This window comes from Phascolarctos cinereus, unplaced genomic scaffold (genome assembly GCF_003287225.1).
Source record: "Phascolarctos cinereus isolate Bilbo 61053 unplaced genomic scaffold, phaCin_HiC Scaffold_4;HRSCAF=312, whole genome shotgun sequence".
In the NCBI taxonomy this organism is placed as follows: Eukaryota; Metazoa; Chordata; class Mammalia; order Diprotodontia; family Phascolarctidae; genus Phascolarctos; species Phascolarctos cinereus.
In genome coordinates, this window is record NW_027555847.1 from 190,538,550 (window position 1) to 190,554,272 (window position 15,723).

At 35.7% G+C, this 15,723-nt stretch overlaps 1 protein-coding gene across 2 annotated transcripts in view; it reads right to left on the reverse strand.

Moving 5' to 3' along the window:
* The window catches only part of ELAVL2 (ELAV like RNA binding protein 2), a 171,849-nt gene that overhangs the window by 67,779 nt on the left and 88,347 nt on the right, over positions 1–15,723 (reverse strand). For both annotated transcript variants that reach the window (XM_078152836.1, XM_020970044.2), the window contains exon 3: positions 15,210–15,453. In XM_078152836.1, coding sequence (XP_078008962.1) covers positions 15,210–15,453 — 244 coding nt within the window. The remainder of the gene's footprint in view (positions 1–15,209; positions 15,454–15,723) is intronic.

The following is a 15,723-nucleotide window of genomic DNA, read 5'->3' on the forward strand; positions in this document are numbered from 1 at the left end:
TGTTCAGTTATGTCCAACTTATCATGACCCCATTTGGGGTTTTCTTGGCAAAGATACTGGAGTAGTTTGCCACTTCCTTCTCCAGCTCACTTTATAAATGAGGAAACCGAGTCAAACATGGTTAAGTATTTGCTCATGGTCACACAGCTAAGTAAGTGACTGAGGCCACACCTAAATTCAAAACTTCCTGACTCCAAGCCTGGAACCTTCTACTGTACCACCTGATTGTCCTACGTAAAAATAAGTAAAATTAAATATTCAGAAGACTTACATTTCCAAAATGCCATGTATTTGTTAACCCTGTCTCTAACCTTCTCCAGAAATCAAAGAGTAATTCTTTAGTGGCTACAATTAGTGGGCAGAGAGTGTAATTGTATTTAAACAAGATTTTTCAAAGTTTAATGGCAAAAGAAATAATATTGAACAGCAAGAAACACTGAGTCACAGTGTCATCCCTAAGAGATCAAGTCATAGGTAAAATACTCATATTCTAAAAAATTTAACTCTTGAGATGGACTATTATGCTTCTAGGGACCTAAAAACTTTGGAGAGGAAATAACCTGAATAAGTAACATAAATGTACATCATTCTATTCAATGAAACACATAAACTTGAATTTTTCAGGGCCAACTATCTTGCTACTAAAAAATAAAAGTCAAGAAATCTGCATGTTAGCTCTGGCCCTCAGCATCAGAAATTAAAATGAAATAAGATCAAATCTATTCGGTGATATTTCAATACACAAAGAATCTGTGATTCCTATGTATACTTTCTCCCCACACAGATCATGACCCTTCCATAAGTCAGTAGGTAGTCTTTGAGTATGGCCAAAACATTACTTTCCTTTGGCTAAACTCATGAACAGCTAGGAGGGTCCCTGAAGAACAGACATTATAGGCCCATATACTCCAATGATATTTAGTCACAATCATGCTTTTTCTTGCACAGTAATAGTTTTTAATTTTAGGCAGCAGAATTAAAGCCAAAGAGAACTTCGAGAGGTTCCAAAATTTTTTTAAGTTAAATTGCTTACGTTTGGAATTAAACCTTTTTAAAGAACCGTAACAAAAGTGAAGGGAGGAAAGTTTTCAAAGGAACATGAGATGGAACATCAACAGTTATTCTGGGCTCCACTATGGACAGAGAACAAAACCTTTTAAAATTGCAACAGCTGTTCTATCTCCTCCTGGTAGGAAGAAGTTCCTGACAGTTAAGACAGGCATCCTTCTCAGGGTGATGAAGGGCTACATGAGATAAGGCACTATGTGAAACAGGCCAGGAAGAGAAGGAAATTATACGTTTTGAGAACAGTCATAGGCCCTGCATATTACTCAGGGTTCAACTGCAAACTCTCCAAGGATTGCAGCCCCCTTGCAAGACCTGGCCTAGATTCCCTTAAATCTGAATCTAGACCTTAGCCTACACCCTGGTGAACCCTTTTCCTTGATTGGTTTCACCTCTTCAATGGGCTATTAACTATCTACCAGAAAAATCCAGTAATAAAAACACCCATTTCCCAAAACATTAACATTAAATGTCAGGTTATAGTAATACTCAGGGGTGTTCTGACTATGCTCATAACATAGTGCTCACTTTCTTCCTCTAAAACTTTTCACTGGCAGAACTCTGAAGTACATCCAAGATGTGAGAAATTGATGCCAACTCAACTACACCAAAGGTAACCAATTCTCAAGTTTCATAAAATATGATATGTAGGGCTAGGCAGGGCCCAAAAGGAAGATAAAGACATACCCCCATGATAAATAGATCAATTTAGGATAGAAAGAGGTTATTGTATTTATCCTAAGACTTTTTGCATTGTCATAGAAGAATTTATTTTCAAGAAGCTTTTTGGATACATCAAGGGTACTTAAGTATTTTTGTACCTGTTCCAAAATAAGAATTACATATTCCCCCTTTCATTTTTTTGGAAGCAGAACATTGGGGGGGGGGAGAAGAGTAAAGTCCAGCGATTCTAACTATTTAACAATTTCCTTTGCTTTATGTTGTTATATTTCAAATAATAGCTTACATTTATGCAGCGCTCTGAACTCTGAAGGCACTCTTCTCTTTGTGGGGCAACCTCATAAACTAGCATGATGGTATTTTTGTGTATTTTGTATAGGATATGAAAATTTATACAATTATATGTCAAATTCCAAGTCAAGACAAAGTAACAGATGTTGACAGAATCCCTAGCTGTACCCTTGAGCTTTACCTAGGAATACCTATTTATGTGCTTATGTACTTTTGATATGCTATTATATTATTTTGTTCCCTGAAAGGATGGAGGGAAGCCTATATACAATCACTTGAGGGTTTGAGAAAAACAAGTTAGAAAAGGAAAACTTAAATACTAAAGAGAATTTGAGGCTTGTAGCAAACTAAGAAATTTTAGTGGGAAAGGGAACAAGTATTTATTAAGTACCCACTATATGCCAGTGACCTTGCTAAGCATTTAATAAATATCTTATTTGATCCTTACAACTCCAGGAAGTAGGTGTGATTATCCCCATTTTACATTGGGGAAACTGAGACAGATGAGTTTAAAATGAATTGCCTAGTGTGAAACAATTAGTTAAGTGTCAGGAGCTTAATTTGAACTCTAGTCTTCCTCACTGAAGACTGTGTGTGTGTGTGTGTGTGTGTGTGTGTGTGTGTGTGTGTGTGTGTGTGTGTGTGTTTACTTTGGGCAAGTTACGGTCAAACTTCCCTGGACTTGTTTTCTCACCAGAAGTATAAGGAGGGGATTAAACTAGACAGCTGCTGAGGGCCCTTTGGACTATGTTTCTATGAGCCATTACTTTAGTAGTAATTGACATATATTGCTTTAGAGTGTGTGAAACATTTTAGGTTTAGCCCCATGATTTGGATACATGTATTACCTCCATTTCATGGATGATGAAACTGAAGTCGACTCATCCAAGGTTATACTGCTCGTGTTGGAGGCATGATTTGAACCAAGGTCTCACTGACCTGATTCCAAGTCCAGAACTCTATCTACCATCCTACGCTGCCTCCTCTCTCACCCAACTAGTTAATACCACTAGTTAAGTCTGTAAATGTTTAAAAAATATTAACTACATATATTATTGGTTTCCAATGCAATCTTATAGGTTTTATTTACGCATTTAAAAACATTATCATAAGTAGCAGTTTATAGATTTTACCAGACTGCAAAAGGTATCCACAGTACAAAAACTTAAGAACCACTGAATCCTGCACTAGAATTGTAGAAGATTCTTATAAGTAAGCCCATCTTATAACTAGCTTTTGACTGAACAACAAGAGAGTTGAGAGGTGACATTTCATGATTTAACTACACAAGCTATGGCAGGTAAGTATTGGAAGGACTAAGGTATGTTAAGTGAATTAATGGCACCGTACAGAATAATATCAACAGGAAGTCCCCAATTATCATGATTATATGTCTTAATGCTCATCTAATAATACCAAACACACACACACAGACTTCAGTTCTCACCACTTTTACCTACTCACCTACTCTTGACCTTTTGTCCACACCTGTAGGGAAAAGTAATTCCCATATGCTGGTCCTTTCAGTTTTGAAAGACTACTCAGGTTTCCTTGTTCTTCACTAATTACCCATTTCTGCAACATGATACCAAGTAAAATAGCCTGACAGCACATATGCAGTCAAATTTTAATTTCTGGATGGTCCAGGCTCACAGAATCCATTAAATCTAAGAATATGGACTACATATGGGGGACAAATTTACTTCTACAAAATAAATTGGGAGCCACAAGGACCCCTTTCCCAGCACCTGAGTAGGCAATTATGATATTAATTTTGCCCCTCCACAAAAGTAGTTATTGCCCTCTACTGACTAAACAGAAACCAAAAATAATCAAATGTTAAGTTGATAAGTGACAAACAAGAAAAATTATTAGAGAATAAGAGCAGAGGCTTTAAAAATAAATTAGCAGCATAAACCTGATGGAAGTCTGATTTGATTTGTATCAGAGGCTGTATATACCTGCAGTGGTTCACTTTCTCTCTGAAATATTTTCTCAACTCCATTCCTTCCTTCTATTGCGACTATGTCTGAAATTTTAGCATCCAAGCAAACGATATAGAAACATCATAGAGTCTCCACACCCCAAAAGCTGAAGTTTGAATCAACAATGGTCATGTAACCCTTCTACCACCTGTAGGTTGTAGTTCTAAGAATATATTCCCCAGTGCTGGGTCCACTTACAAATTGCAAGTTCCTCCATTAGACTGCAAGATTCTTGAGGGCAGGGACTGCCTCTTGTCTCTCCCTGGTGTTTAGCACAGTTTGTGACACATAGTAAGTGCTTAACAAATGTGTACTGACTGACTGATTGGCATGATCCACAATAGTATCTCATATAAACCAAATTCATCTGGCTATTGTTATCTATGTTACAAATTCCATGAAGCCATTGTTGAATCAGGAAGAAGCTTTATCAACAACCTGGAAAGGCCAAGCATCCCACATGTGTGAGAGCACACATGTGAGCACATGGCAACAGATGCACACCTTTTTATTCCCTGTTTCCCTATTGGCTGGGTATTATAGCCCATTCAAAGTGCCTAATTTCCCTATATGAGTCTCCACCCTTAATTACATCTCCCACTCCCCACAATTCTGCCACCCCAGCCCTTATTTGGGTATACCCACACCCTTTCTGCTTGGGATACAGATGTGTTAATCTATACCTAATCTCAGAACCGGTTTTTGCTGGTCAGTCCCATTCACCCACCAACTCTACTTTATGGCTTTCCTTTGTTCAATTTCCACCTAGCCCACAGACTGCAAGAGACACAAAACACCAAAGACCTTCTTTCTGTATTTTGGATATAGGCATTACTAAATGGTGATGGTTCATGAGGTGGAGTCCTCATGAGTTAAGTTTTTTTAGGCATTGCTTACTATAACACCATAATTTTGCTTTTTCGAAAAATCAAAACAATTTAAAAACTTTATGACATAAAATTTTAACAAGTTTATATTCTATAAAATAGTTACAATGAGATCCTGACTTAAGGGCACAATTTAAAGAAATACAAGCCTAAGACATCTTGGGATGCCCCTATTTTCTTTAATCTTTTTAAAAAAATTTTACTGATATAGCCAACTATCTTTCACTATTAGCCTTATTATCAATTGCTATTTTAAAGAATCTTAGAGTTAAGAAGAGAGCCTGGAACAACTCTTACCTGAAGCAGGAATCCCTTTTTAAGAATCCCTTTATTAAGCCTCTATCAGAAAATCTCTTGAGATAATATATTCCATTTTTGCATATTTCTAATTATTATCTTTGTTGAGCTACACAATATGCCTCCTTGTAGCCTTGATCAAGTGCATCATGGGCTCTAAGGCTTATAAACTCGTGATAATCTTTGTCCTTACATGCCCCTGTATCATTTTCACTTTTTTTTTAAATATGAGCTCAGCCTTGCTTGTCACTTTAGACCCCAACTTCACTTTCTTATCATGTTCATTCGTGATTGTATTTTTAGAAAATCCCTCATCTTTTTGAGTTGTCTTTTGCACTAAACTCTCAAGTTACAGAACTATACCTATATCTTTCCTCTGAATTTTGTGAAATCGGCTTTCCTGAATTTGGGTTATCCATCTAAAACTACATCAAGAATTGTGAAGTCTGGGATGATATAATCATTTTCTTCCTATTCTTATTCCTTATACTTCACCAAACAATTCCTCCTTTTGGAAAGAATCAGTTACAGAGTAAAAGCTCTTCTTACTACTACTTCCTTGTGAGACGAATTAGCAAGGACATGTAAGAATTTGTTAAATATTCTGCTTTTAGCAGAACTGCTAACAAACCGGTCCCATTTCATTAATACATCTTGTTTTGCATTGGTGTTGAGATATGCATCAAGAACTCATCATCCGCTTCCTTCATTTGAACATATATTCTGTGGCATACTCTCACAGTGATGTTACTTCTGTTTTTAAATTTCCTTTGACCTTTACCCAAATACTCCCCTCCCCATCAAAAGTCCTTCCTTTAAGTTCATTAGTGAATGAAGAATGCATGATAAAGTATTAAGTACTTATTCTATGTGCCAGTAACTGCTCTCACATTTAAATACAACCAAACAAGATTCTCCCTACACCAAGACCTTACATTCTAATGGCGTAAGATAACACTTGAGTGAGCCAGAAAGTTTGGGGGAAGAGGATGCGGAATAAGATTGTGCATGGTACCAAGGCTGAGAAATTAAGTGGAGGCTTGGTTCCAGGCCAAAAAAGGTAAAAGCTTACCTATCAGAACCCCAAGGCCCCATGGGCAGAGTCAAAGGTCCCTTAGGAAGAGGATAAGGATGGCTGGAATGAAAGCAGCATAATTTGGAAATGTCTATAAGTGACAAGAAGCCTTGTTCTGGCCAAGATGATCTGAAAGCTCTGCTATTATACTCTAATATTTCCTTGCAGGCATCCTGACATACAGAACTACTCTTGCCTCTCCCATCAGATGAATTTCTTTGAAATAAGGTATACTCTTTCATTTTCAAGTATGAGCTGTGAGTTTAACCCTCAATCTAGGGTCCTAACAGTTAACTCAATTTAAAAAAAAAGCTGCTGCCATTTATACAGTGCTTTAGTATTTTTCTAAAATGCTTTATATACATTAACCTATTTGAGCTTCACAAAATCCCTGGGAGTTGTTACTTCAGGCAGTATCCCCACTTTAAAGATGGGAAAATAGTCTCAAAGAGATTAACTTAAGAACAAACAGCTAACAAGTATTGGAATCAAGGGAGATCTAGGTTCAAATCCCATTTCTAAATCTAGAGCAGTAGGATTTCTTTCTACTTAATTAAACAACTGTGTCTACAGATTGCCCTGCATCCCTAGGCCTTAGAAACATTTTCCTCCTAATCTACCTGTTCTTCCCTACTTTAAGGTTTGTCACATTAGATATTCCAACTATACTCTAAATCACTTCGTGCTCTCATAAATGGAAACTAGCTTCCAACGTAATGATGCTAGCTTGGGCTAGAAGGACAAATAACAGTAGGATCTATGATAGGATAGGAAGAGACTACTTTTAGCTAAATTACTTGTTCAAGGTCACAAGGGCTAGTAAGCATCAGTCATGATTCAAACCCATGTCTTCTGAATCCAAATCTCATCCAACTGCTGACTATTTTCCAAGACGGGGATACCTTTCCCTGTCTACAATCTACCTGAAAGAAACGGAATTAACAATTACTCTCCCAACATGATAGCTCTTCCACCGTTTCTTCAGCTTTTATTTGTGTGTGTGTGTGTGTGTGTGTGTGTATATGTGTGTATGCATATATGTGTGCATGTATGTATATACACATATGAACCTATTCGTTTCAAGTCACATCTCTGTGCAGCCTGCAGGCAACTAAGACTATATAGATGCAAAAGAAGATGCCTCCTTGGATTACTAAATAGTTTCCTCATCGTGGATTTCCTTATTAGCAAGGAAATCCCCAGGTCCAATTCTTAGGGCTATCCCATTTGCTATATTACTTAACAAATTTATGTAGTCTAGTTTTTAAAAAGTCACAAATAAAAAATAACTGTTTTTAAACCTAACCACTGGACAGATTGGAACAGATTATTTAGGAGAGCAGCTAAGAGCAAAGATGAACACATCTACTTCACAGTCACGGACAAGGACCCTTCATAGTTGCTCATATAATGTGACAGCTATCATACTAGGTCAGACTTAAGTCAAGTACATAAACAAAGAGCCTTCTTTATCTTCAGCTACTGATAAACCAAGTGTTTCCTGATTATCATAACACCTAAGATTTGAAGAGATAATTTTACCAAGCCATTCAAAGTAATGGATACATTTAAACTTCACCCAAAAGCACTTGTAGTAGCAAGCAGGGAGGGCTGTGCAGGGAAGTAAAATATTATCTCTGGTTCAATGAGCTTACAATTCTACTTGGGAGACAAACATAGGGGAAAAATTAGGTAGCAAATTATGGAAATGAAGAACCAACTACTTCAAGATGAAGAATTAACACCATTGTTACTTATTCTTCTGCTTCTGTGGAAGTCCCAAAATGGGCCATCGTCAGTGGGTTTGGAATTAGGGTTCTTTTAAAAAAAAAAAAGTTAACATGTGTGCCGAGATTATATTCAACTGTTAAAATCACTGACCTTTTAAAACTTTTGAACTATAATCTGAGTAAGGGAGATTAAGATTTAATGAAAAACAATTATTAAGGACTAAAATGTTTCATTAATATCCTCATTATATTAATATGAAAATTCTTACAGGAAATCGCGGTACCTGGAAGCTTGTTCAAGCTATCTTTCTAATACAGAAATATCATATATAATTACCATATATAATTACCTAATACCAATGTGAATCATTTTAGTTAAAATATTTGATTTTTTAAAAGATTCTTATAGATGAGGCCTTTATATGAAATATCTAGGAGAAAAAAATTAGACCTAAGAATCTTTCAATTCAGGTGGAACTTAAGAAAAACTACCTTAACTGACCTGACTCTTTAGGACAATTTTGTTTTAGATAAACAATGCATCTTCTCCAGCATGTAACATACTTCTCTGCCCACAGAAGGTGCCCAATGTCTGTTTTAATACCTCACTGAACATGCCAATCCCAGAAAGGCATCACTTAAGCAAATGACAGTCCCTTTTAAAGTGTTCAGTAGCTACAAAATTGTATTAATGCAAAACTTTGGGTTGTCATTATTTTAAGACAAAACACTCAGCTATTACTATACCTTCCCCACACACCTCATCCCCTTGACTACTCCAGCCTTACAAAAATACCTGATCTATCTTCAATAGAAATTAACTATTCTGAATAAGGGTATATTCACATTGTTCCCATAAAGAGATTAGCACCTCAGAGAAGTGAGTAGGTAACTTGTGAAAACATATCATACTTGCACTATTTCAAGAAGGATGAGCAAAATGATGGGCTTTAAAAACATAAGAAGGCATTAACATTTTTTTTCTACATGAAGAGTTAAGAGAAAGAAAAAGACAACAGAGAAAATGACTTAATTGCAGGATAAAAGATTTAAGTTAAAGTTTTATGGTCTATAATATTTTGTAGAGACTTTATATATATTTGTTACAGATTTTGTAAAATCAGAACCAGAAGAAACCTTAGAAATCTAGCTACTCCAACTCTTCCCCCCCCTTTTTTTTAATTACAGAAGAGGAAACTGAGAGCGCTAAATTAAGAGTTTAAGTGATCTGTCCAAGATCTCAAAAGCTAAAAGAACCAGAAATAAAACAAAATGATATTTAAGATTCCCATTACCATTACTAGGTGAAGAATTTCTATCTCTAATGAGATACTTTTAATGACCTGAATCTTTACCTACATAGGATAGAAAGGACTTAATAAATCAAGCAGACCTTGAGGCTACTTCTAATTCTAGGATTCTCTTATTTTTGAAGTTATAATCACTATTTTAAACCAGTGCCAAAACTACCTAATGATGTAATAACTCTGCAACTGAGTGCAGATAAACCAGACTACCAAGTCTTACATGGAATAGAAAAGAGGTCTCCAAAAGGATAGCGTGTACCTCATATATAATTTTTACTACTTTTCTACAAAAGTTGGTCAACCTCAGTCTTCAGAACACATGTAGAAATAAACAATCAGATCTAGAAGGTAATTTAGAGGTCCCTTATTCTAAAACCATCACTTTACAGATATAGAAATGAGATTAAGAGCCTTGCCCGAGATCACCTAGGCGAAGCAAAGAACAGAATTCATGCCTTTTGAATCACAGTCCTGTTTTCTTGTACCTACTTTTTGTCTTTATTTAACCTCTCTCCCTTATCTATATTTCTCTGAATTTGTTCTATTTATTTTTATTAATTCTATTTATTATTATGGTAGTATTTATTTGTTGAACCTCCTGATAGACTGTAAGCTCATTGAGAGTAGGGATTGGTTTTTTTTTCTTTATATTTGCATCCTAAATGCCTAGTAAAGGGCCCGGCACATAGTAGGTTTAATAAATGCTAATTAATTGATTTCTGCTACATATGGAACTATAGAAACACATGCCTTAATTAGGGCGGTGGCTATGTGAACAGAAATAAGGAAGCATGTGACAGATGTTGTAAGGTTGTATACATAGAAATAGCAAGATTCGTCAAACAGGATTTGTGCATTGAAAGTGAGGAATCAAGTATAACAAACCTGGGCAATTAGGAGAATGGTAGTGCCTTCAACAGAAATTTAAAAGATGTGGGATGAGGAGGAAATTAATGAGTTATGTTTTAAACATTTTGAGTTCGAAGTACCTCTGGGCCATCCAGTTTGAAATGCCCAATAAGCAGCCGGTAATATGGGACTGAAACTCAGGGGAGTGTCAGGGACTGGATATATAAATCTATGAACCATCTGCATAGTGATAATTAAACCCAGGAGAGTTGATGAAGTTATCAAAACAGAAAAGATAAGGAAGCCTAGGAGAGAGCCTTGGGGAATACTCTTAAGTAGGGGGTATGACACGGATGAGGAGCCAACAAAGTAGACTGAGGAAAATATGAATTACCATTTGCAAATATACTGATGATGTGATTAAAATTCCTCTGAGCATACTAAAATATTAAAGAGATTTCACCGTAAATAAAACACGGGTGTCAATTCTAAGAAGTATGATAAATGACATAGGTATTAACATTTTAGAGAAAAAATTACAGAACTCAATGGAGCAGACTGTCTTCAACCTTTGGTCTGGTTCATCAACTCTGTCCTTTTACAGATCACAGGGAACTAAGTGCATCTAGGGGTAGAAAATTCAAGCTTTAATATCCAGGTTCAAGGTTGACATGTCCATTTATCCATCTGTGCTGCTGTTATCTCAGTATGTATTTGGCTAGGATTAACACAAACTAGGATTAGGATTGGGAATAGAAGAGGAGGAAAAAGTAGAAAGTTACTTTCTTTACATTTGTAAACATGGAACATCAGGTTTCTCATGTGTGATATGACTGTCCTACCCCAACTCTTTGCTTATGTTATGAAGTAAAGGGTGTAGACCAGTCAATTGGAATGGTATTCCTTTTATGGCTCATCGAAAGGCCAGAAAAGCAAATTAAATTTCTTAAATTCACAGATGTCAAAACTGCTGCCCAAGGACTTGGGAACCAGTTTATAACGTAATTGGGAAATGTTTAACAAAACAAATAAAAATATAATATAGCACAGATAATGTTACACCACGGTTTTCTAAGTCAATGTGCAGTATGGGGATCTTTTCTACTTAAATTTAATACCACTGAGAGTCAAAATTCATTTTAATGTATAAACAGGGATCAATCCACCACCTGTGATTGCTGAGGCAGCTGAGGAATTTTTAGCAATAAAAGAATGTAGATCAAGAACAAACTATGGATGGGGGAATTCAACTTCAAGACAGAATGTGTCTATTTCATCTTGAAGCCTAATTCAGTCTGGAGATAAGATCAGGATTAGCATAAACTGTGATTCAAAAGTTAAGGATTAATGTGGAAAAGGACCCAACTGTACCTGAGACTTCTTTGTTTCTGTTACCTGTAAACCTGGTATTTGGTGCTTTTTAAGTTCAACTCTTTCAGGAATGACATTGATAAAGTGGAGAATATCCAAGAAGCTTGTTCAGAATAATAAAAACTTCAAGATAAGGACACAGAAGGATCTTTTGAAGGAATAAAGGTATTCTGCTCATGAGAGGAAAAGTAGATTCAGGTAGAACATGATGGCTAGTCCTCAATTATTTTGAGTACTGTCAAGTGGAAGAGAAATTAAATTAAATTAAATTTATCCTGCTTGACCTGAGAGGGCAAAACTAGGAGCAAAAGTAGAAGTTCCAGACGTTGGTCCAAATATAAAGAACTGAAGCTACCAGAAATGGAATGGGACTGCCTCTAGAAGGAGTGAGTTGCCCTTCATTTTGTCATCTGGCTAAGATGGATGACCATGTCCTCAATGACGCCACCGAGAGGATTCTTACACAAGTATCGATTGGACTAGATGACCTCCAAATTCTATCCAACTCTGATTCTTTTAGAAAGCAATTGGAGAATTAATGATTTATAAGTAAACCTGGCTTAAACGGAGACAGCTGCCATGAAAAATCACAGGACCAAGCATAAACTCTGAAATTAGGGCCACATAAATCAATATATCTCCTGACTCCCAATGGTAGTATTTCTTTCTGTTCTGATGAACCTGTTTGCCTCAGTTTCCTCATTTATAAAATGGTAACAATAATAATAATAGCACCTGCCTCCCAGAGTTGTTGTAAGGATGAAGATAACAACTGTAAAGTGCTTGGCACAGTGCCTGGCACACAAAGTGCTACATAAATTAAATAAAAGCCATTATTATAGCTATTGTAGACATAAACATATTAAAAGCTATTGTCATAGCTGTTATAAATATAAACAAAGTAAATGTTATTATTTTAGTTATTATTTTGGAGTAAATGGTAACAATGTTGGAAATGTGATGGTTAATTTACTTAACTTATTAAACTAGTAAACTCTGTTTTCCAGCATGGCAAGATAAATTTAATACTGAAACTACATAGATTATTGTGGAAACTTTGAGATGTTTAATGTCTTGGGTAATGGAAAATTATGATTAAGAGAATGCCAAATAAAATACGTAATATTAATAAAATGAGAAGGAAGGGGAAGTCAGGTAAACTTCATAAATGACAAAGAAGCCTCCCTTTTCTCCCCTCCTTGACACAAACTCCTTCACAAATTGGAAAAAAAAAGCTGTCAAATCTTAAACTATGAATCCTCTCATGCTACAGGGAATCTTGTTATCTGTATAAGAATAATTTCCTAATTATTTCTACATAAACCTACTAATATCCCCAAACATTTCTTGCAACCCTATTTTACCTGTATCTCATTCCCTATACCCCCCCACAAAAGATTCCAAGGTCAACTGACCTGTATGTATCTCAAAAAGAAGAATAAGATTAAAAGACAGGACTAAGTTAAAAAAAAAAAAACAATAAAGGGAAATGTTTAAAATGCCATAGGAGTAATTTATGTCCACATTTTGCAGTCCTCCCTCTACTTCAAAAACATGGAACAAGGTCATGGCTCTCTTAAAGTCTGAAAATTCTCCTGAGAGTCTGTTAGTATGTTTCTAGAAGAGGCAAAACTCCTAATTTGAGAACTGCTAGCAGAAGGCAAACATCTTCAGAAAGCTACTCTTTAATAATTCATTTTATTAGGTGTTACATGGTTACATGTTGAAAAATATCCATATATTATTTATATATATACACATATATATATACACACACACACACACACATACATGTATGTGTGTGTATATATATATATATATATATATGTATATATGTATACACACATACACACACACACACACACACAAACACACACAAAAGAATTTACTCGGGGATCAAAGCACAAGTATTTCTAAAGGCACTTTTCATTGGCTATATTAAAGCAAGTTAAATGGCTCCAACATACCACCAACCTGAATAAGGATCTTTTGGCTGCCTTTTCATCTTCCATTGTATTATAATGTACATTCTAGTTACAGCGAATATGTTCAATCCTTGGCATTGAATTAACAATGCTACTAAAGCTAAAACTTTTGAAAGCAACCTAAGACTACAGAATAAGAACCACAGTAACTGTACTGTCACGTGTGTCCTAACTGGCAGAGAGAAGGGGGAAAGGGAGTCAGATTTGAAACTTAATTTTCTGTCTCTTTTTTTAAAGGCAGATTTAAGGAAATTCAGATCTTCTATTTTTCCATTCACATTGTTCATTTTGATTTCCTTCTGCTTTGGTCAGAGGCTGATAGGAAAAGTTGTTTTGGTGGATTATACCTTACTTCATCATTTCCTCTTCCTTCTAAGCATCCAAAAGAGAAAAATAAGTAAAAGAAGAGAATTAACTCTCAATTTATTTGGAGTATGATGTAGTTTCAAGACACTCCATGCCCTTGACCTATTTCTCATTCCTACTTCTTATTGCCAACGTTTTGATTGCTTTATTATTAACAAAAACACAGAAAGATAGACATGCAAAAAAAAGTTAAAACATTTTTTCATAACTTTTTAATAATTCAGGTAAAAGTTTTAAAGATAATTTGAGGTAACTGACAAAGAAATCTTGGGGATTTGGGGACTTTTTGATGATTTCATTCTTGTTGCCCCCTCACACTTGGTTTTAACTCTTAATATTCCTGGTCTTTACACCTTGTACACACGACCCAAATAGAAATGGTAAGAAAGGATTAATTTGGCTAATTTGGTTTTCCAGCTCTTTATTTAAGCTAGAGGAAAAAGGAAGCTAATTCCTTGATGGCTTGCAAAATTCTATCCTCTTTTCTTGCCCTTTTCCCTCTACTACTTCCTCTTCCTAAATTAATAGGGGGCAAAAAGTTAAGACCCTCAGGAAGTTTAAGGCTAGTACTAAGAAGCCACAACAGTCACAGGACTCAGAAATACAGAAGTGAAAAACACATGAAGAAAGGAATGCTACCTCCGTCAGGAAGTGGTATACAGCTACATCTGTTCCTGCTAAATAATGTCTGAGGTGAGAGCATTCATGCAGCATTTTCCCAGAATTATGTCAAGCATTTTTTAAAAATGTGACAACTAAAGAGCTAACTAAATGCAAATCAAATCAAATTAATATTTATTGTTCAGCCACTTTACACAAAAGCAAAATAAATGTTTCCATATGCTTTAGCCCATACATTACCAAAAACGAAAGAGACTTCAAGAAAGGATAATTTAGAGAGAGAGAGAGAGAGAGAGAGAGAGAGAGACAAAGCATGTATGCCCTTCCCTTAAATGTTCATATTCCACTGCACTAAATAGGAAGCGTAAATCTAACCTGCTAAGTTCAAAAAGAAAGTTTGGGTGATACAGCAACTTTCTCCCTTTTAAGCATATTTTTAAATTATTGATCTTAAAGGATATTAAGATCTAGTTAATAAACATGTGGCTCAACTTTGACCCCCTTACAAGAAAAAAAAAAAAACAAATTGCCACTCTGCTGAATTTGATGCTATTGATATAGTCAGGAATGAAGAGACTAGCTAATTTGTGTAAAATTTTAGCATCAGTTGATTTACAAGCAGGTAAATCTAATGTCAACCTGTGTCCTCCCACCTCCAAATATATTCTTCAACAGGGAGCAAGCTATAGAACTACGTACCTGTTATTTTGTCTCTTACAAGCTTACAGGACTCTATTTCACCAATGCTTCCGAAGAGGCTTTTCAGCTCTTCTTGTGTCATGTTCTGAGGAAGGTAGTTGACTATTAAATTGGTCTTGCTGTCCTCTGTGTTCCCAGAGTCAACTGGTGATGAGCAGTTGTTGTTTATGGTGGTTGGACCATTCGCTGTGTTATTGCAAGTTGGCCCATTAGACAGTTGTGTTTCCATGGCAGCAATTACCTGCTAAAAACAGAGAAAATAAGAAATGTCAGAATTCATATTTCACAATCTATTAAAAGAGATTCCAACCAAGAATTTAAAGACATGTCACTAAACACAAGTTGTACTGTCAAAATTACAATAAAGCCTGTACTAAACCACAGCACCCACACTTTTCCCATCAGCTATGGAAATATACTTTTAACATTACACATTACTTACAACATACATATGTGCATTGCTGCGCATGCATATAAGTACAGAACAAATTCCCAAATTAAACATTCTCTATCA